General features: G+C 32.4%; 14 protein-coding genes across 14 annotated transcripts; 6 read left to right on the forward strand and 8 right to left on the reverse strand.

Annotated features, from left to right (window-relative positions):
• Positions 1-89: 89 nt before the first annotated feature.
• Positions 90-868, reverse strand: BmR1_04g09137 (conserved Plasmodium protein, unknown function; the record flags this gene model as incomplete). Its single annotated transcript, XM_021482759.1, has 10 exons — positions 90-141; positions 162-202; positions 224-284; positions 307-323; positions 346-380; positions 402-467; positions 488-557; positions 581-689; positions 710-775; positions 798-868. 10 exons carry the CDS (start codon positions 866-868, stop codon positions 90-92), a joined length of 588 nt encoding a protein of 195 aa, XP_021337924.1.
• A 28-nt stretch (positions 869-896) lies between these two features.
• Positions 897-1,259, forward strand: BmR1_04g09140 (ribonuclease P subunit RPR2; the record flags this gene model as incomplete). The annotated part of the gene is made up of 1 exon (XM_012794958.1): positions 897-1,259. The coding sequence occupies one exon, from the start codon at positions 897-899 to the stop codon at positions 1,257-1,259; it is 363 nt and encodes a 120-aa protein (XP_012650412.1).
• A 69-nt stretch (positions 1,260-1,328) lies between these two features.
• BmR1_04g09145 (hypothetical protein) lies at positions 1,329-2,158 on the forward strand (the record flags this gene model as incomplete). Its single annotated transcript, XM_012794959.1, has 2 exons — positions 1,329-1,938; positions 1,959-2,158. The coding sequence occupies 2 exons, from the start codon at positions 1,329-1,331 to the stop codon at positions 2,156-2,158; spliced, it is 810 nt and encodes a 269-aa protein (XP_012650413.1).
• On the forward strand, positions 4,075-6,630 carry BmR1_04g09150 (hypothetical protein; the record flags this gene model as incomplete). The annotated part of the gene is made up of 1 exon (XM_012794960.1): positions 4,075-6,630. The coding sequence occupies one exon, from the start codon at positions 4,075-4,077 to the stop codon at positions 6,628-6,630; it is 2,556 nt and encodes an 851-aa protein (XP_012650414.1).
• Positions 7,976-10,110, reverse strand: BmR1_04g09155 (conserved Plasmodium membrane protein, unknown function; the record flags this gene model as incomplete). The annotated part of the gene is made up of 7 exons (XM_021482760.1): positions 7,976-8,210; positions 8,577-8,817; positions 8,839-9,204; positions 9,284-9,482; positions 9,547-9,617; positions 9,639-9,729; positions 9,751-10,110. 7 exons carry the CDS (start codon positions 10,108-10,110, stop codon positions 7,976-7,978), a joined length of 1,563 nt encoding a protein of 520 aa, XP_021337925.1.
• A 175-nt stretch (positions 10,111-10,285) lies between these two features.
• On the reverse strand, positions 10,286-11,281 carry BmR1_04g09160 (mitochondrial dicarboxylate carrier; the record flags this gene model as incomplete). Its single annotated transcript, XM_021482761.1, has 2 exons — positions 10,286-10,659; positions 10,714-11,281. 2 exons carry the CDS (start codon positions 11,279-11,281, stop codon positions 10,286-10,288), a joined length of 942 nt encoding a protein of 313 aa, XP_021337210.1.
• Positions 11,282-12,268: 987 nt separating this feature from the next.
• BmR1_04g09165 (hypothetical protein) lies at positions 12,269-13,198 on the reverse strand (the record flags this gene model as incomplete). The annotated part of the gene is made up of 1 exon (XM_012794963.1): positions 12,269-13,198. The coding sequence occupies one exon, from the start codon at positions 13,196-13,198 to the stop codon at positions 12,269-12,271; it is 930 nt and encodes a 309-aa protein (XP_012650417.1).
• Positions 13,199-13,290: 92 nt separating this feature from the next.
• BmR1_04g09170 (mannose-1-phosphate guanylyltransferase) lies at positions 13,291-14,819 on the reverse strand (the record flags this gene model as incomplete). The annotated part of the gene is made up of 9 exons (XM_021482762.1): positions 13,291-13,425; positions 13,476-13,546; positions 13,568-13,679; positions 13,737-13,959; positions 13,980-14,106; positions 14,181-14,295; positions 14,319-14,519; positions 14,540-14,620; positions 14,691-14,819. The coding sequence occupies 9 exons, from the start codon at positions 14,817-14,819 to the stop codon at positions 13,291-13,293; spliced, it is 1,194 nt and encodes a 397-aa protein (XP_021337926.1).
• Positions 15,053-16,874, forward strand: BmR1_04g09175 (DnaJ homolog subfamily C member 10; the record flags this gene model as incomplete). Its single annotated transcript, XM_021482763.1, has 8 exons — positions 15,053-15,132; positions 15,154-15,172; positions 15,193-15,295; positions 15,317-15,473; positions 15,496-15,672; positions 15,694-16,004; positions 16,085-16,187; positions 16,208-16,874. The coding sequence occupies 8 exons, from the start codon at positions 15,053-15,055 to the stop codon at positions 16,872-16,874; spliced, it is 1,617 nt and encodes a 538-aa protein (XP_021337927.1).
• Positions 16,943-18,775, reverse strand: BmR1_04g09180 (GatB/GatE catalytic domain; the record flags this gene model as incomplete). Its single annotated transcript, XM_012794966.1, has 1 exon — positions 16,943-18,775. One exon carries the CDS (start codon positions 18,773-18,775, stop codon positions 16,943-16,945), a length of 1,833 nt encoding a protein of 610 aa, XP_012650420.1.
• Positions 18,776-18,803: 28 nt separating this feature from the next.
• On the reverse strand, positions 18,804-19,370 carry BmR1_04g09185 (hypothetical protein; the record flags this gene model as incomplete). Its single annotated transcript, XM_012794967.1, has 1 exon — positions 18,804-19,370. One exon carries the CDS (start codon positions 19,368-19,370, stop codon positions 18,804-18,806), a length of 567 nt encoding a protein of 188 aa, XP_012650421.1.
• BmR1_04g09190 (EGF-like membrane protein, putative) lies at positions 19,509-20,238 on the forward strand (the record flags this gene model as incomplete). The annotated part of the gene is made up of 2 exons (XM_012794968.1): positions 19,509-20,067; positions 20,090-20,238. 2 exons carry the CDS (start codon positions 19,509-19,511, stop codon positions 20,236-20,238), a joined length of 708 nt encoding a protein of 235 aa, XP_012650422.1.
• Positions 20,239-20,328: 90 nt separating this feature from the next.
• On the forward strand, positions 20,329-20,700 carry BmR1_04g09195 (hypothetical protein; the record flags this gene model as incomplete). The annotated part of the gene is made up of 1 exon (XM_012794969.1): positions 20,329-20,700. The coding sequence occupies one exon, from the start codon at positions 20,329-20,331 to the stop codon at positions 20,698-20,700; it is 372 nt and encodes a 123-aa protein (XP_012650423.1).
• BmR1_04g09200 (Ferredoxin--NADP reductase chloroplastic) lies at positions 20,857-21,882 on the reverse strand (the record flags this gene model as incomplete). The annotated part of the gene is made up of 1 exon (XM_012794970.1): positions 20,857-21,882. The coding sequence occupies one exon, from the start codon at positions 21,880-21,882 to the stop codon at positions 20,857-20,859; it is 1,026 nt and encodes a 341-aa protein (XP_012650424.1).
• Positions 21,883-21,949: the final 67 nt, after the last annotated feature.

Raw genomic sequence — 21,949 nt, forward strand, 5'->3', positions numbered from 1 at the left:
CTATATAACATAATATTGATTTAATTGTTATGTTATATGAATATCTTTTTTAGTAAAATTATATATATGATAATTTAAAATGTAATATTTTAAGAGCTTAGTGGTCCATTATGCGTCAATTTCATTATCTTATCATCGTATCTATATTAAATATTTTGTACAATTGTTTGTCTATTGAAGTAATAAATCCATCTTGTGGAATCTATATGAGATGTCTAATTACACATTTAGGAAAGCCTCTACAAAACCAGCCGTGGTTACGAAATTCCTTGCTACCATTAAGTCTTAATTAGTAAATTTAACTACCCAGACACAGTTGATAACTAAATTTAATTGCATAATTACCGTAAAATAATCGCAATTCATCATTTTACATTTTACTATATTGAACATAATGTTACCACAAGCATCTTCCAATGAACCTACTGAGAATTCCTCTCCTATCAATTCATTTCCTTCACAAATTCCTATATTAATTTGTTCAAACCCTGATGATTCATTATGTGTGAAAATTTCTTGCCAGTTACACCGTATAGAATGCTAGGTTTGATAAATATCTATATGATCAGTGATTACATACCTGTGCTGAAACATCATTGGCCAAGTCGCCAAGAGAAAATGATCTACAAAGGGAGATTCCATTAGTTGAATCTTTGATCACGTAGGTACATGAAGGTTGTAAGTCACACCTAAATAACTGTATGTGTACTGATGTATTGCAGAATGGACAAAATCGAAGTTAGGTGATTCCACTATATCGGCACAATTTGGGCGTCTAAATGAGTTAGCATGGTTACAATTTTGTGATGTGTAAATAATATGCATCAATGACGTGCACAAATATAATGACAAATAATTGGAATCGCATACAAATTTATTTCTGGGGCACACTATATATGGTCAATCACTCTCACTTTTTTGTTGAGGGTAATAATATAGCAAATAAATGTCATGTGCAACGAATCAACTATCTAATACAGGCGGCAGCACTTGTTAATAATTTTGATAACAATCTTGCTAGAATATATGTGAGGAAGGCCATTGAATATTCTAGAAAACACTTATTAAGACTTGATGTATCTGTTAAACGCTATTTATGCAAATTTTGCCATACATTATTATCTCCTGCTCTCACATCAACAATTAGTTTTAAAGAAGATATAGTAAAAATTAATAATATCAAACGAAATATTATCTGGACAGTTATAACTTGTCATATATGCAAGAGGACTAGAAAATATCCAGCCATCGGTTGTTAGATATCACATTGTTTATACGCATTTCATTTTTAAAAAATTGTAATTTTATAGAATTTATAATTTATCAAAATGTCAGGGGAAAAAATTATTAATAAAAGGCATCACATGAGAGATATAGACTTCAAACTAAATATACTGAACGGAGAATCAACTGCTTCATGTAAAATAACAGCAGGTAACATTTTAAATGTTCCAAATGGGATCAAATTCTCACTAAGTGATCATACATCTGTTTTATGTAGCATGTTGGGTCCGTATGAGGAACGTCGCAAACGTATTAAGCCTACGTTTGCTGTATATCCAAATAGACTAAGATTGTCAATATTTATACGGCCTAATTGTGGCAGTATCGCTAATAAATATAGGAATTACGAATTTGTCATTAACAAAATATTGCAAACCATAATTACAACTAATACAATGCCACAGTGTGGGTTATCTTTTGTTATACAAATTTTTAATGATTCTGGGTCGCTCCTAGCACATTCAATAAATTCGAGTATTGTGGCTTGCATAATAGGTGGTATATCTATCGAATTCATCCCAATCGCAGTCTCAATAGGTATCACTAAGTGCAGAGCTCCAAGTGATATTAAAAGTCAATTCATAGTGGACCCATCAAATGAAGATTTAGCACGCTGTATTAGTACAATTACTGTTGTATGTGATCCTACAAAAGGTATAAAGTATTTCATTTAGATATTATTGTATCTATAAACGTGGACAATGGTTTATGTATGCTTGATAAGTCAAGCCATAAAGTACTGTTTGAGTTGGCCATGAAGAGTGCGAGATTTGTAAGGGAAGAGATAAGAAAAACTTGTAATAACTACGGGGATCATATTAGTAAAATATTTGTAAATAATAATACAAATGGGCACAATTTAATTGAATTGTAACTTATTTTTGTTTAGTATTAATTAATTTACATTCAAAATTTTATACATTATGATATCATATGTAACGCGGCTAAAAGATGTAAATGAGTCTATTAGTATTATTAATAATTAATAAGTTGAATAAACAATTAAATGATTTGTCTTTTGATTATTTATTACGTCATCTTCTATTTAACATCACATAATAATAACGTGGAGTGTTTGAACAACAATATAATTGATGATATAAATTATATAAATATTACGTCGCCATTGCAAGCATTTGGCGAATTAGCACAAATACAATCACTACAATCTAACAATTCGGTTTATTTATATAATGAAATTAAATCTGCTGATCCAGGTATTAATTGGTTAATCAAGTAGGATGTAACTTCACTGTAGAAGACATTAAAATCGAAAATTTGGTTAAAAAAATTAACAATAATTACGAATGCAGCATAATTCTAAATAAATGTGGATCAGTATTCTATTATGCATGCAGTGGGCGTTCAATACCAGAGCGGTGTCCATATGTGATGAATAACATGGAACACAACCAAGTTAAATTGAATGAAGACAATGGATTTAGGGTAATAAACAGGAGCGAAGCATATAAAATTAATGTTTATCAGATCATTGTGAACAGAAATATTAAAAACGTAGGGTTGAAATGTACTTGTATAATCAGTTCAGATGTTAGTGGTACAATGTATGTGCTTTCTAAAGCTAATCTTTATAATGAAGCGAATATTTTGTTATTATTGTCAATTTTATTAATTTAGCGTAAGACTGTCAATATATATAGGGAAAAAATATTTTACTTTTTACATCACATGAGAAACAAGTCGCATATTTAAATATATTGATTTCGGCAATATTAGTAAAACGAAACTTACATATGTTATAGGCTGAAACTTTGTTTTATTTACTATGACATTGGGAAATGGTATTTAAGTATTCTGTATTAATATAAACGATGATTTTAAATGATTATTACGTGGTTGAGTTGATGAATGATTGAAATTTTCGAATAGGATAATCAATGCAAACAAGAGTTTTTTTAATGTCATGGTTTTCAATTACTCCAAGTACTTACTTTGCTATTTTTTATGAATTGTCTGTCATTATTTAATATTGTTTCATTGTACAATGCGTTTTACGAGAAAAACGCCACTAACAGTTAGTTTATTAGAAATAGTAAATGGACAAGCGTCTTTATAACTTATACATGAAAAATTTTTGAACAATTACCCACTTTACCACACTAGAATAATACCAAAATACTATTTAATCATAATTAACCCATAAAGACAACACTTGAATTTACCTCTATCGTTTTCCTTCAATGTTATAATCCCCCGTTTGACTAATGCAATTTTAATCGATCTTCATCATAACATCTAGTAACAATTAGATCATTTTAATACACATATTGCACATAACAAGTTACCATTATTCCAACTAAATATTGTTAAAATTTTAGTGAAATTAAATTTATGATTAAATCTAAACACCTAATATATCACATAAATGAATTTTCGTAGAATTAACTTAGACTGCTATTGATGTATTAATCAATTCCAAACGTTCAAGTTGATATCGTCATGAATAATCAAATGAATAATGTAATAAAGATAAATAACTGGATATTAGACAGGGGATGTAATTGCACCAATGCTAAAAGTAGATACACTGATATTTGTCACTCTATCCATATATAATACATATCATAATTGCATGCAATAGTGGGTTGGCATATGACGTATTCAAACTTACATCACATTTCAAAATAAATCATAAATCATTATTTTCACTATTCAAACTCCCAGATTCTGTAATTTCTACAGAAATATTAGGGTTCATAATTACAATAACTGTACCTAAAAGCAAAGCTTGCTGTCAATCGACACCAATAGCGCATCTTATTTACAATTATGAAGTTGGTAAAGATTCCTACTATTTTTGCCATCTATGGTCTCACAACTCTATTATTTGACATATCTTATTGTACTGATACCCTAGATTTGCAACACGATGATGGCAATGGGGGAAATGAGGGTGCTACTGGAAAGGAATTATCAACAAGAGATAATAATATAACCTTTGAGTTATCACAAGATTCGCTTCCTCTAGCTCAAACAATTTTTAAAGGTTCTCAAATCGTAATAAATCCCCTTATTAGCAATAGGATTATCAGTTGGGATGGATACTTTTACTTCGAATTGCCCTCTAATGCATACGATACTTCTATATACTTAGATTGCATTTACAATAGACAAATCATGATAACTATTTCGTTTTTTCTTATCGTTGATACCAATCCAATGAAAATGAAGTTATCATATAATGAAAGTGAAATATTAGAATTTCCACATGATTTCAGATTTCCAAAATGGATGACCGGCTTTCGTGGAAGGACTTTTGTTGAACGTCTAAATAGAATAGTTCCGTACATAGATGTTGATTTGACACAAAATGAATTACACGATTCATTAACTTATATCGATGGATATTTTGGTTACATACACGATCAATATGATACAAAATACTTGATTAGATCAATATCTTATGGTGATAAGAAAGTTGATATAAAGCCTGCATCTGATGTATTATTATATATTTTACCCGTGGGTTATATGAAATTTACTATCCGTATCCATCTTAGGGCTACTCCAATGGGATTATTCAAAGAAGTGGCCAAATGGGATATGACAATGGAAGACATTACACAAGTCCCTGAATGGATACTTAATGCCGACAACAGGTTCTCTTCCATGATATTCAATCACCCACTACCATTAACACTTGATCTTTCATCCGAAACACTTGAACATTCAGTATTAAATACATATTATAACACAATCTGTTGGTCCAGACGTTATTATCATAGTTTTATTGGATATTTAAAGTGGCATGATTTTTATAGTTATAAATTACCCAGGGATATGGTACTTGAAGAGATTTGGATATATCCCATAGGCAATAACCAGATTTTATTGATATACTATGGCTATAATTATAATCTTAAAAGAACTCAAGAAATTGATCCATCAATTATTACATTTCCCGATGATTATACACCTCCACAATGGATTAAAGACATAAATCCATACTTCTTCGATAAAGTTAAAATCCCCATTGAGTTTATAGAGTTGGATTTTACCAAAGATGAATTACCACAACAACTAAAATATAGCCAGAGCTTTGAAACAGTTGACATTACTATAGATAAGGAATATTCTGAGTCTATCCGAATTGGGAAGATATTGTTAATTGACGGTGAGAAATCTTACATCGTACCTAAACATCACATCATCACTAAAATAATTCTTACAGTCTCCGCCAATAAAATACGAACCACACTTTTTTACTATGAAATGTCTGACCAAGCGAAAATTTTGACCAAGGATTTCTACACTGAATTGTCCTCAGATTTCCTACCTCCAAAATGGATTCAAACACTTGATCTTTCATCCGAAATACTTGAACATTCAATATTAAGAAGTGCATATTATAACACAATCCATTTGTCGATCGAATACGAAAATAATGACAATTTTATTGGATATTTAAAGTGGCATGATTTTTATAGTTATAAATTACCCAGGGATACGCCACTTCGAGATATTTGGATATATCCCATAGGCAATAACCAGATTTTATTGACATACAATGGCTATAATTATAATCTTAAAAGAACTCAAGAAATTGATCCATCAATTATTACATTTCCCGATGATTATACACCTCCACAATGGATTAAAGACATAAATCCATACTTCTTCGATAAAGTTAAAATCCCCATTGAGTTTATAGAGTTGGATTTTACCAAAGATGAATTACCACAACAACTAAAATATTTCCAGGGCTTTGAAACAGTTGACATTACTATAGATAAGGAACATTCTAAGTCTATCCGAATTGGGAAGATATTGTTAATTGACGGTGAGAAATCTTACATCGTACCTAAACATCACATCATCACTAAAATAATTCTTACAGTCTCCGCCAATAAAATACGAACCACACTTTTTTACTATGAAATGGCTTACCAAGCGGAAATTTTGACCAAGGATTTCTACACTGAATTGTCCTCAGATTTCCTACCTCCAAAATGGATTCAAACACTTGAAGCATTTATGGAGTGTTTTAATTCCAATGAAAGAATTTTATCATTACAATTGGCAAATGATGATTTGCCACCAGAAATTATTTTATCCAAGGCTGATGACGGAGTGAAGTTGCAGTTGAATTACGTTCATGCTGACAATGTGATAATAAGCAGTGTTTCTTTTGGCGAAAACCACATATTGACTGTACCCAGTGATTCGTTTGTAAATGCTATTTATGTGATAGTTGCGGACAATCAGATTACAATAAAAATCAAGTACAATGAGTCGAATGGGACTTTGACAAGTTTTACCAAGGAACTTGGTCAAATCAGTGATATAAAGGTCCCCTTGTGGCTAAAAAATAACCTGGTTACTTGATGACGAAATATATATCTCATTACAACTCCATCCTTTTATATACTACTCTTTAACAATTTCGTCACGAAATACATACACTCACAATATCCTGTCTATTCAATGATTAATGTAGCTAATGTAATGCAACTAATTATCGCAGCATATCCATAATCACACAGTAGCTAGAAATTCACTACCCATATAATAACAAATGATAGATATCTAATAGTTGATATATACAAAACACATCTAATTAAAATTGAATTTTAGATGAAAATATAAATGAGATAATATATACATATACAAATAGTAAATGCTTAGATGAACGGGAAACAATGTAAAGTGAGTACACGTAGTATGATTGCATTGACACGAAAGTAGCGAAAAATAAAAAATAATTGATGCAAAGAGAGGAATAACAATTGAAGAAGGATGGAAATGTGCAGATAGATTAAGAATTAGATTTGTGGTTATCAATATACAAAAAGTTATTAATAACCATATGTTCACTCATGTACATTTAACGAACAATGTATATAATATATATAAGAAACATGCTGGATGATTGGTATAATTATGAGGTTTAATATGGTTTAAAGTAACTATTTTTATTGTTCGATAAAGTATGTAAATACCATAAGCCTTTCATCATATTAATAATTTGATGTGACAACAATGCGCTCGCCACTTTACTCAGTTAAATGTAATAACCTTTGTCATTTGTGTTATTATAACAACAAGTAACTCTCCAATTAATTAGTATGAGCAACAACCCATTAGAGTAGAAATTATTACATTGCATGCATTGACACTTTTATCGATTTCGACATGGTGTATCGATGATTCGGATGGTAGGATTATTACTATGTCATTGCTTCATTTTGTCTGAATAGCCACTTGAATTTACCTCTATCGTTTTCCTTCAATGTTATAATCCCCCGTTTGACTAATGCAATTTTAATCGATCTTCATCATAACATCTAGTAACAATTAGATCATTTTAATACACATATTGCACATAACAAGTTACCATTATTCCAACTAAATATTGTTAAAATTTTAGTGAAATTAAATTTATGATTAAATCTAAACACCTAATATATCACATAAATGAATTTTCGTAGAATTAACTTAGACTGCTATTGATGTATTAATCAATTCCAAACGTTCAAGTTGATATCGTCATGAATAATCAAATGAATAATGTAATAAAGATAAATAACTGGATATTAGACAGGGGATGTAATTGCACTAATACAGTACAGTCGTTGTATGGTAGTTGATAAAGGCTTATCTAGATATATTGCGTATTAAATAAAAGTACTAATGTCAATTGTATCAGAACTTATATACAGTAATATGTATGTCAGTAGAGCATAAATGGTCCAATAAATATCTGCAAGATTCCGTACACACTGTAAAAACCTGCAGCATAATACAACATCTTCAAAAAGTATCCCCTGGTACTAGGTAAAGGTATAGAGTAATTCAGGCCTATTATAACCAGTGCATCTATTAGAGTGATAAAGAGACTCACAAAGTAATATATTTTGTGTCTCACTTGGTAGTCAGATACTGCATTTTGCAGTAGAGTAGATAACCTGAATTAAACATTATTTATTAAAATCACATAATATGGAAATAGTCTATCAAGTGACTTAGCATACTCACAATCAATATATATGACGAGTGGACTTAAATTATATGTCAGACAAATTATAAAGCAATTTCATGTCTATCAATTTAGAAATAGATGGCTAATACATATTGGCATATAAAAAATATTGTATTAGTTATATAACACATATTGATAAACAATTATCTAATACTTTAATAAATATTGCATGCTTATTATGAGTGATATATAATAATAACAAATCATTATAAATGATAATAAATAATATAAATTACAAATGACAATACAATATCAGACTATATTACATTAATTGATATATTTGAACGCTTACCAAACTTTTGGCAATGAATTGAATAAAAAAAACAGGAAAAATACCAATCCAAATATATAAACACAAACCCAACCTTTCAATCCAAGCCAGTCAATCAACTTGACAGAAGCTGGTAGCAATAATATTGATAGCATTGATAATAATGTAAATTGGGACAATTTTAAATAAGATCTAGAAATCGAATTAACATTTATACCCCTCCTCTGAACGAAATACATACCAATTACCCCACCCAACTTGCCTACATAAATAATAGTATTACCTAATGAAATAAGAAACACTGCTATGAGATTTGGTTTAATCAAATTCGAATACTGGAACCACCCATTGTGAATAGCAATAGAGGGTATGATAAGCGATATTAAAGAATCATCAAATGCAGTCTCAATTGTTAAAAACAACAAGCGAGAAGATATTGTGTGATTTTGAATTGTGATACAAAAACCTTCAAAAATGTCTCTTAAACGCTGTAACAGTACCAACTTGAAGCTGTATGAACGAATAATGGTAATTTCATTGCGATATTCTTGGCACGGAGAGTTAGGCAGTCCGAACAGATAGAAACTTAGCGATATAAGACCCAAGAGTAAAAAAATGATAGGCATTCCCAAAGCAAAAGCTAGTGTTTCTAAATAAATTTTGGTATATAATAACACCCATTTTATATTTAAAAGTATTAATTTATAACTATAACGTTAGTGACTAACCATTTTGAGGGTATGCCAATGAATAACGGTAAATTGAGTACGCCACGGGTAGAGATACGACAAAGAATGATAAATCAAAGACTATCTGGTGTACAGTATTTAGTCTGTACCGTGTGGTATAAGAAAGAGGTACATCGTATTGCAAGCTTAGACTGTCAAATCCTCCGCAATCGATGTCAACTATATTTGAAAAGGAAACCTATATTACGAATCATAACAAATTATTTATTAATTGGTTGCCAGAAAGAACAATAATCACATACTTGTAGCCCATCAATAAACATAAAGCACAAGAAGTTGAAGAAGAAACACCTTTTGTACCCACATTTATAATCTGCATTAATATGTGCCATACCCAAATAATACCAAAACAGAGGAACCATAATGGACCAAATTATGGTTCTAATAACAGTAGTAATTGAGAGGATAGTTTTTATATTTGTTCGCTAAGTTAAAGTCGTAATTACTCCCGCTAATATGCTGGCAAAGGGAGATGAAAGTATGATGGACAAATTGAAGACCAAACGCACTAAGGAGATTCCATGGTTGGATTCAGTAAAAAAGGTAACAATAACCCCAAACATGCTCCAACACATTGAGGCCTTTATCACGTTGGCAATTTGGCCATAAAAGTAACAATTATAGACTGAGTAGTTGATGAGGCTACTGTGCGCATGATCAGAATTATCAATTGCAAAATTGCTAGAATTCGAGAATATTCCAGAATTCTCTTCTACGTTGGATAAAATTGGGGAATTCATTACGTAAGATAGTTCTTCGGAGGAATCCGCAGATTCCATCTCCACACCTTGATCCTCCCACGGCATCCGTCCCCACTATAATATAATCATCGCACCACAATGCTGCCCGTTTGGCACTACGTATAAATAGTTTAGCGCTTAGTTACTGCGTTTGGCAATGATTAAAAATTATTGTATATAATAATTCAAGCGTTATATTACACAATTTAAATGCCTTTAGTGTTTAAATTGATACAATTCCTTAGAGTTTTGATTTATCGCGTACTGTTGTATACTTTTTGGCTAGTGACTGGAATAAATCCACTAGCAAAAGTGTTAACATAGCATGAGGAGCCACTCTAATATAATAAGTCCCGTATGATGCATAAAAACGCCTTATCCCCCCCTCTTTGTAGTTCTTAACTACGCAATCCATAAACCCACTATAAGAATCATCTAAGGCGATAAATTTCTGTGATTTGCCCTTCTGTAAACACGTTTTTATATAATCAAAGGGAAGGCTGCATGTAACGGCAAAAAATCCACCAATACAACTTGACAAGCACGAATTCAACGTCTTATTATCTGTGTACCTAGCGATAATTTCCTTGCTATGATCAAAAGTGCTCAACATCCCTATATAAGTAACTTTTATTGTATTGATGATTAATTGCGTAGTGAATTGCTAACCTGCGTTGAGTGCCATGGCTCGAATAATAGTAGGCGTAGAACCTTTGTATAAAGCAAAAATTCCTTCTTCCTTTACAATCCTGAAAATAGTGTTAAAAATTCCGGAATAATTCTTTCGCTGATTTGGAGGCAGCGCGGCATCGGATTGCAACCGTATCAGCGACAGGTCAGCCGGATTTCCTATGAAAGCGCCAATAGCTCCAGAATAGAGTCCAATTATAACCTTGTAGCTAAATGGCAAGATATTAACATCTAATTTCTCACAAAATGCATCAGATGATAATCGGAAAATTCCAAGTCTAGTAGTTGTATACACCAATTGCCGCGACACAGCAGCATCTAATCCTCTATAGAATCCCTTAATGCCGTCATTTTCCATTATACATCTACAAATGTTGTAAAATGATGATTTGTAGCCACAAGAAGCACGTAATTGGAGTCTGACCTTGATCATGTCAATGGGTTGGATCACACATGTGGATATAACTCCACCAATTCCACCAAAAATGAAGGAACTAGATTTTTCAATCCATTGTGGTATTTCAATCTTTTTAACGCCATCATACATCGCTTGATAGTCGTGATTTATGATTCGACATAAAAGCACTAATACGCCCTACAATTTACGTGTCCATTTTATAATGCTTGGTGTCCCACTGCACGTTTGGTAGAACACAGTACCTGTGCCCGGCTATACGCTGTAACATTGGGGCGCGTACTTGGACTCTTGGCTTAATTGGTAGGTTTGTGTTTGAGCCTGGCTGTCCTAGCGGGGATTCAGGCGCGGTGGCATCCTGGTGTAGGCCAGGATGACGCTGCGGTGAGGGCAGTGAACCGCCTCAGGCTGGAAACAGAACAGGGAACAACTGCCACTGTTTCCGCCGCATGAACCGCAGTCGGGCCCGCTACTAACCTTCACCAACTACACCTTGAGGAGGGTAACGCATTTTGTGCGTTTTCTAACGGAGAAAACAAGCATATTCACAAAATTTCGTTTAGTTAATATCACATTTTTCAATTCACTTTCATTCTATCAATATTCCAATTCAACTACTTGCGTCACATCAAATATTATTTCTGTTCAAATCATTTATTAATATTATTAATTTCGGTCCATGTTCAATAGTTTCTGTCGCCATAACACTTATGATTTTATGTTTAAGATATCTAAAATTGCGTATAATTTTGTATCATTTTTTGCATAATTTATCTGAGAACTTATATCAATATTATTGATATAAGTTCTACAACTCGTATAAACGTTACACGAATTGTTTGTGTTGCTCATTCAGTGGATACTAATTTAATTAACAGCGTGTATTTATAATATCAATAGTCGACTAAGGCATCTAGATAGACAACATATTCCCCTACCATGTAAAGATTAATAATAACTAATTACTAGAATTCACCTAATAATTATAACAAATAAATGTCTAATACTTAAAATCTAAAAGCTAGTAGTAATAATAATAATTTAATCGCGAGATAATTGAATGGTTATTGATAATAAAATTAAACAATAATGTGCAAAAGAAGGTGTAAAATGTAAGGGTTAAGAAAATGAGTTGAATACCCTGATGGAATCTTGGATGACTTTACCATCAGAAAAGGATAGACAAGCGCTGACAGCTTGGTAGAGAGAATGGAATTTTGGTTTTATTTTACCAGAGTTCAAGTCCTTGAAGTAAAGAACTGGAATTGTAATATTGCGCGAATCAATACTTCTTCTATATAACATAACTTTTAATGGCTTCATAAGGGGCATTTCAATTACATTGTCCATTGCAGTGGAAACTAATTGGTTGTATTTGGATATGTTTTGGGGAAGTATTTTAAAATATATACAGGGCACAGTATCCAGCTTAATGTTATATAGATTAGATAATCGTTTAGTATGCTTATCAATAATATTATTGAATTCATTTAAAAGTCTACCATTGCAAAAATATACAAAGTATGAATGAAACAGATATGCATTGCTATAATATTTAATCGTAAACTTTGTAATGTAGATAGTTCCAATTTTAAAATAATTGTTATGATTAATTAAAAATACATCTGATTCCATCATTCCTTTTAAACAATGAAATGTATAATATCTCTTGGTTCTAACAATACCATTTAATTTCATCATGGGTATATAAAAGCTGATCCGCAGGGACTTATCAGAAGGATAAAATTTCCAATCCAAAAAAACTAAATTGGACTCGACACATTTCACTGCTCCATTTTCATTTAATTTAAATTTTAAAGGTGTATAAAGATTGGTTCTTAAGAATTCCTTATCGTTAGGTAGAAGCGAAACCTTGTTGTTAAATTTGAATGATAAAAAAATGTATTTATCTTGAATAAATTTGGGGAAACTATATTTACGTTTATTTCCAGCATTTTTACCTATATTATTAAGCTCTTCATTGTAAAAATAATTATTATTGCAATCACCTAAACTATGCAAGGCATGTTCACCAGACACTACACGCATAAATTTATTTTGCGATGTTAAAAAACAAATACATGGCACTACATTAGTCAATACTAGAATAATAAGTGGGTGTAAGCTATGCATACAACTATTTACATAATTATAGTGCCAGATTGGTATATGCTTTCCGATATAATTTTGTGTGGTAGTATGTAACTACCACATACAACTAGTGATTCATTTATTTCAACCTCCTCGCCAAATACAGACAAACCTTCTATATGTGTCTATGTAAGTAATTTTTAAAGAAATGATTTCAAAAAACGGTTTTAATTACCCAATTATTCAACTTGCAAGACCAACCCAGAATTGCACCATCGATAAAACAATAATTTCCGATATTAACATCTGCATAATTCATATACTGACCACTCATGATTGATGAATTCCGTATTCTACATCCCTCCCCAATAGTAACATTACTACTGATACACACATTCGGCCCAATTTTACATCCCTTACCAATCACGGCATCTGGATGCTATGTTAACAAAACTAATTCACATTATATATAATGCAAAATAGTATATATACTTACAATCAGTATAGGTGGTATGACATTAAATTTGATTTCAGATAAATCTTCAACTAAAGTTGCACCAGGATCAGTATCAGATAATCTTGGTTCATCACTAGTTGAAAATAAATTTCCAAAGCTTGTAGAGTGTAAAAGCTGATTTTCATGTTCAAATGTTTGAGATAACAACTTAATATACAATTCTTGAGCCTTCAAATAATCCTTAGGAGTCCCTACATCGGACCTATATAAATAATTACATACCACAATCCTTCAAATGGATAACAGTATAGTCTGTGTCTCTCAGCTATTTTTGGAAAAAGAAATCTTTCTATAGAAGTATTTTTTAGGGGAATATCAGCAATTACTCTTTTATTCATAACATACATTCCTGATTTAGCGTGAATTTTATTAATTGATAAATTAGTTTTGTTTATCAATTAATAAAATAAACAAGGAGCATACCAGCACTGATTAAATTACCGATAAATTCACTGGGCTTCTCCACAAATTTATCAACTCTCATGTCATCATTGTGCAAGATAACGCCGAAAGATGATGGATTCTCAACTTTAGTGGCCTAATAGTAATCCTTTTACATACCAAAATTGTAACATCCGCATCCTTACATATGTGAGCAGATATAAGTTCGGTTATTGGATAATTACAAATGATATCACCATTAAAAACTAATATATTTTCACTTGGATCATCTGGATCCATTATTATTTGTTCTGCAAGTTTAATAGGTCCTGCAGTGCCTAAGGGCACATTCTCAATAGAGCATTCAATCTTTATCTTATACTAAATTAGTATTTAAATACTTTTCGTTGCAAATTTTCAATGATTTGTTTGATATCATTGGAGATGTTGCACGTGGCTAATATTACATGGTTCACTCCGCCCTGAATTATTAAAATTAACTAATGTATATAATGTATGTTAAATAGTGTAAATAAATTTGTGTATAAATACCTCGATAGCCGCCCTTATTTGATATTCAAGTATGGGTTTATTGCAAAATTCGATCAATGGTTTGGTGACAGATAATGTTAGCGGTCGGAGTCTTGTTCCGCGCCCTCCAGCAATAACTACCGCCTTCATATTACATAATAATGAGAGTATTTATTAGTTGTACATTAGAATTTATAATTATTGAGTCAATGAGTAAATGGCACTATTATTGAACATTACAAGATATGAGAAATTGTGAGGCCAAGTGTGTTAGTTAATCTTAACATCACTACATTTTCCGATCTAAGATTAATTTTTTGCACGCTAACCATCAATTCCCTTATATATGCAATAATTAACACCATTTCATTGTGTCAGATAATATGGATGATGATGACAAATTAATTGATGAATTTAGACACAACAAACATAATAATCCATCTAATAAAAAGGTAGTCAAATGGTAAGTCACACTATGATTTAGTGAACCTAAGAATTCTAAGGTATAGACCGAATTATCTAGAATAAAATAGATTTAATAACGACCACCAAGTCGACAATGGTTATATGCTTGAACATGATCATGAGAAATAAATTTGCCTCTGCCTCCTTCGCTATCTTATTTGGTATCCAAATCACCAATTCAGCAATGATGTTTATGAAATATCAGGAAGAGAAGCATCACTATTTAAGCAAGTTTAAATCATTAGATGAGAAGGAATCATTGTATTCGATTCTACAGGTGCCACCAAAAGCAGATTTTGCTACCATCAAGTCTAATTATAGAAAACTATCACTCAAATGGTAATAAATATCTTTGATATAGGCATCCGGATAAAAACCCGGGTTGCGTGGAATGCCACGAGAAGATCAAAAAGATTAGGGAGGCATTTAATATTCTTTCCTCACCTAGACTTAGAGAAGTGTATGATATGGAACAAGGCAAAACATTTGACATAATTTCTTCCAACACTGAAGACATTGATTATTATAATTTCAAGAGGTAGATATTCGCTTTATTTAGTGTTGTAAAAGATTCTGGCAAATTGTGGCTTGTGCAGATTTATTCTGATGTTGAAGAATCATGTAAAGCGTTTGCCCCAATATGGGAGGATTTGGCCAATAAATTTAATGGTCTACTCAAATTTGGACGTATTAATGCTATGAGAGATAAATCAACACTCAAATTACTACCTATAAACATCAAAATCTATCCCACCGTACTGTTATTTGAACCAAACGGAAGTTATAAGATTATGCCAAAATATTCTAATGCCAATTTGATATCAAAGTTTTTATTTGACAACTTCCCCTCTAATGTCGCTATTGTCTCAGGTAATTCATTGTTTTTGTATTGTTAACATTTATGCACTATTACAATAATTATATATACACACGATTAATTACTAACACAGATTATCATGCATTTTTAAAAAAACATGACCCAAGACCTTCATTACTTTTCATATCTACATTGTATAAGGAACCTACAATAGCGATTAAAGCTGGAGAAGCAGAGTAAATATATACTAATATAGGCTTGGCGGATCTCTTGGAGTTTACTATTTATATACTGACCATGAGTCGTATAAGGAAATTATTACTAAAAGTGGACAATCCAACCTAAACCCAGAATTTCCTCAAGCTTATATACTATTCAGTCCTAAGATGAAGAAGATTGTTTACTCCGAGTCGCTCAATAATTTGAAGATAACGAAGAAGTTGACAAAGAAAATATTTTCTACATGTTCAAAACACTCAGTATTGAGTATTAACACTGCCAATCGCGATTATCTATGCCTTCCAGAAAACAATGAAACTAGATTTTGCGTCGTTACCAAGAACAATGTGATGGATGATGTAGTAGGGTTGTCATCTATTGAAGAGGAGCACCCAATACAGGTTGTTATACATAGAGGCAGCGGTATCTTGCCCAGTATAACTCATGGGATGGATTACATATTGGATATTAGTAGAGGCAGATTTTGCGTTCTGGGTAATAACAGATATACCTGCAATGCACAGGAGGGATGGCAAGATGAACTAGCACTCGGTATATCAGATTCGTTGAGTTGGCATCCTTTACCATCTCAGTGCAGGACAGGAGACAAGATAAATGCGGTTTGGTCTTGCATGGAGCCAAATACTATCGGAAGATTTTTATATACCATATTCAGTCCTTTAAGACAGTTAGGTATATTGTAAACATTTACACAATTATCCCACAAAGACAATATCAATTTATTTATCAACTAAATTGTTTTTACAATTAATTAGTGTCTAACTACATTATCTTTTACATCGTCAGCTCCGCCACTTGTAACATTGACTATCAGTTTATTGCAGTAATCAATCACCAATTTTGGATCGACAATTCCTTCGTTCATGCGATTAATTTCGTAAATAATTGTCCGGATATAGTTGTGACCATTAGTTACCAGGTTTAGTAACCTTGTAGGCGAATTGTTTATGTATTCGTCCACGAGTAGTTTAGTGTCGTGTGTATCTAGCAGGTTAAATCGTCGTAGATTGAATATATCAGCAACTTCTCCATCCCATATCAATGAAAGTGTCTCTATTGATCCCCTAGCTTGTAAAATATCTATCTTTTTACATTCAACCAAGTTAACTAATTGAATAAATTTTTCACTAGTCAACTTGGTCTGTGTAGGTTTGATGTTGTTTGCTTTGCAAACCCTTATGTAGTCTTGCACTAACAAAGTTGATAGTGTTGCTGGATTGCATTTACAACTACATTCCTCAAAATATTTGGCTATTATAGGATCTTTGTATATAAATGATAGAAGATTGGGGTTAACATTGGGATATTTATGAAAAGGTACAACTAGTTTTTGTAACGTATTAGCATAATCACTGGGGTTTATGAGCTGTGAAATTGATTCAATTATCAACTTACTAAGTTTAATAGGGTAGATGGTCCAATCTTTAATATAAAAGTAATTTGACTTGGGCCTGGTAACATTGAAATTGTCTTTGCCATTCCACAACGCAGTCACGACATCTTTTTTAATTTTATTGTTTGGAGAGTGAGTTTCAGCATAGCGTATCAACTGATTCATCTTATCAGATGGATTATCATTGTCTTTATCATTGTAAATTTTCTGATTACCATATTGTGATACTTTATCTATTGCCATCTTGATTCTCTCAAAACTATTTAAATTTTTAACCTCAACAATATTATTCAAATCATCTGATGATATATTTATATCAAAACGCAAATTACCCCTATGCATTTCACATTTGCTCAACTTTGCAGACTTAAATAATCGTTGAATTTCCCTACACACGTTAACAATTTGGTCTGAAGTAGCATCTATGGGATCCGTAACAACTTCCAGCAAGCAAATGCCACTTCGATTGTAGTCTAGTTGTTTATTATCGGAATTAATTCGTTTCGCAGTATCTTCTTCTATGTGAATCTGTTTAATAGCCACTGCTCCATAACCGTCGACATTTATGTGACCATTACTAGCCATAGGAATATGACATTGCGAAAGTTGGTATTGCTTTGGTAAATCAAAGTATTCATAAATCTTCCTGTGAAATACCACTTCATTAGTCACATTTTGACAATATAAGAGTTTAGCAGCAATTATGGCCATTGGTATAACATAGGCATTGAGACGGCCGTAAGCTCCAGGTTCTCCAGTGCAAACGTGACAAATACTTTTGTTAGGTATTGATTCAATTTTTTCATGAATATTATCATAATCATTATATTTGGAATGGTTAGATAGAAACTCTTGATGATTACTTAAGAAATATTCATGGAAGTCGATCGAATCATCATTAAAGACCGTTGTGCGATTAATATTCATCAATTTATCTGTAATTCGAGCTAAAAGTGGGTTATAAATAACACTTGTTGTGCAATTACAAAACAATTTATTTGGAAGAGATAATTGCACATGCGCTTCAATGCCAATGACATACTTTTTTTGCGATAAATTGGCATCAGACTCAGAAAATACAGGCTGTGCAATAAATTGCGATGGGTAATTATTTGGACTACTACAATTGACTCTAAATTGAGACGTTGATATTGGTAGAATTAGGATTACGATTAGTGTACAAATACACATATGACATAATCGCCCCAGGGGAGTTATGCTATATCAGCGACAGGCGATACACGTTGGTGTGTACTTGAGAGAATCCGAATTTTGTATAAATATATTTGGCTATTTCATTTTCAGCATATAAATCAATACGGTTACACATTAAATTATTCTTACATAATTCTATTGCTGACGCCATCATTTTTTGGCATACTCCTATATTTCGATATTGAGGGTGTACTATCATCCTTTCAATTCTTCCGTCAAATGCCCTTCCAAGGTGAGGCATCAAGTATATTTCGAAGTATCCAATGATACACTCCCCTTTCATACAACTACTTGTATCACTATCCGATAATTTAATTGCGATTGGGTAAAACAATTTAGATTTAAGCAATTCATTGATAAATCGTTCATTATGAACAATTGAGCACCTTGAAACCATAGAGACTAGCTTTCTTGCTTCCAAATAAACATCATATGTAGACAAAAGTTGTAATGTGAATGAGAGGTTATTAAGGGTGAAATTTTTTGATATTTCAATTTTCCTAATCAAAACATCTGTACATTGATCACTACACTCGTTATAAACCCAGCTGTCATCATTAGTTTCATTCATTATTAATAAAAATTCAATTTTTTAAATTAATAGATCAACATACCCTAAACGAATTATTCTTGTATATAGGGCAACCACCTATAATTAGTTTTGCATTCACATGATTAGCGATCTATTAACAATTAATGAGTCCAATGTATGAATGTATGTAAAAATTACAAGTTAAATTTGTTTCTAGTTATTTGTACATCTCCATTTTGCAATTGCGAAGAGTGTCCCAGTGATCACCTTTGCAAAGGAAGGTGTGAGTTAGTGGGAAATTTTAAAATTTGCATTTGTAATCCGGGAGAGACAAATTGGGATTGTAAGTTAGATCTTGATCTTTGCAACAGAGATTGTGTCATTGGAGGCACAGATAACCAGTGTACGAAGTTGCTGTGTAATAAGGGTACTTGTAATAACACTTTAACATACCCATTTTACAGTTGCAACTGCGGCCCATTTTATACTGGACAAAATTGTCAAATCGAGAATAATCCTTGTATACTAAGTAATGCCAACCCCTGTAGTAATGGAAGGTGCGAGTTTATCCACGGAATAAACAAGGTTAACTGTCACTGCAATCCGGGGTGGAAAGCTAGAGATTCTGAAACAAATTACACAATAGATTGGGGGAGTGCCAAGGTTATAATTGATCCCCCTTGCAGTGAACAAGTATTTTATGGGATTTCTAAAATAGCGCCTCGTTTATCACAAGGTAACAATTTTAAATTATGTAGGAAATCGCGTGATTTGGCATATAGTATTTGGTATACTTTCTTTAATTTTCATTTGGCAATTTTACATGTTATGCATTAATATTGCGACGATTAAATCAGATCGATCTAAATCAGATAGCGCACTAACTACTGCCACAACTGTTGAATGATATTTAGCTGACGTTCGGAGAAATTTTTACAAAATACAAGTTTTGTAAAAAAGAACGCTATATTTTTAATTATTATATATTAGCAATACGATGGATAATGAGGATAATCGAGTATTGAAACGGCGGGGCAGACCAAAGAAGTCTCATTCAAATGAAGAGCTAATAGCTCCCGAATTTTGCAAGCCATTTAAGCTCCTAAAAATGTGTGTTTTGGACAATAAAAACCACAATATTCGTCCCTGGTGGATAGCTGAATTTGATGGGCCAATCGACTTCAAAATACTGACTACATCTATTCGTCACTGGAAGGTATTGCACATTGACAATTATTGTCCACAATATGATGTAGAAGTTACTGTACCCCGTTCTAGGGGCAGACCCAAGGGTAGCGTATCTAAAAGGAGAGTTTTAGAAGATATTGATAGTTTTGAGAGCAGCGAGAAGGCGGATGGAAATGATTAGGATAGGTGCTGTATGTTTTAATTATCGTCTACAATTCCTGAACATGCAAATTCATATCTACTCATGATTAGTGTGGAAATTATGGGACTTAACTCAAAATGATAACTATACATTGATATATTATTTCACAATTAGATGTAGTTTTAATTGAATATGTTAGTACACTTCAATAGTCATGTTGTTTGCGATTTGATTATAGACATCTATATCGGTAACTTTTTGCAGTGCGTGTTTAATTGGCGTTACTATGGCTTTGGCTCCACAAACGAATACTTTACTATTCTTATCTACGAATGATTTGATGAAATCTCGATTATCTACGATGACATCTTGTACGTATCTCTTATCAGATGTACGAGAAAAGGCCTTTAGAAGGTTAAATTTTCCAGGAAAATTTCTCTGCAAGTGTTCTAATTCATCCCTATATAGCAGGCAATCTTCATTTTTGACGCCGTATATCAGCAGCAATTTGTTGAAGAGGTCAAGAGACTGTGAATCTATTGATCGAAATAGATACTTGTAAAATGACCTAAAAGGGGCAATTCCTGTACCAGTTGCCACAAGAATTATGTTGACCTTATGCGTGTTAGAAATACTGTGACTAGAACAAATTTGGTCGTGTTTAGCGCGATCGTCGGTAGGGTCGTTTGTATGAATTGGTTCTGATAAAAAGTCTCTAATATTTAACTTGCCAAAAGGCCCAGCAACATTGATCGTGTCACCGAGTTTTGAATTAATGAGATAATTTGAACATAATCCCGGCGCATTGGTCTCGGGATTGATAAATTTCCTAATGCATAATTCGATGTTATTATCAAGATCAAGGGCAGAATCAGATTGAGCAGTAATTGTAGGGGATGTTGTGCTGTTAGCAATGGAATAGGGCCTAGGAGCAAATCTTTTGCAGGTCAAAGGGTCAGCCGGGGGTATTACAGTGCAGTATTGGCCCTCGTAGTAGGGAAAAGGTTGTTGATGTGATAGCGTGACGTGATAGAACTCGCAAGAATCATCATATCTGCCGATCATTTGAATGTTTTTCACTTTGCACTTTAATGGATTTTTCCTAGTGTACCTAGTGTATCTAGTAATTTTATCTTGAACAACACGTGGCTTAGAATAGAATGAGTTAGCACCCCGTGTTACAAAAAGTAGATTAAATACTAGTAGGAGTGTATATGGCATAAGATAGTCAAATATTTAACATTTGACTGTATGTATACATATATCACACATGCATTATATCCTATAG

This window comes from Babesia microti, chromosome IV (assembly GCF_000691945.2).
Source record: "Babesia microti strain RI chromosome IV, complete genome".
Classification (NCBI taxonomy): Eukaryota; Apicomplexa; class Aconoidasida; order Piroplasmida; family Babesiidae; genus Babesia; species Babesia microti.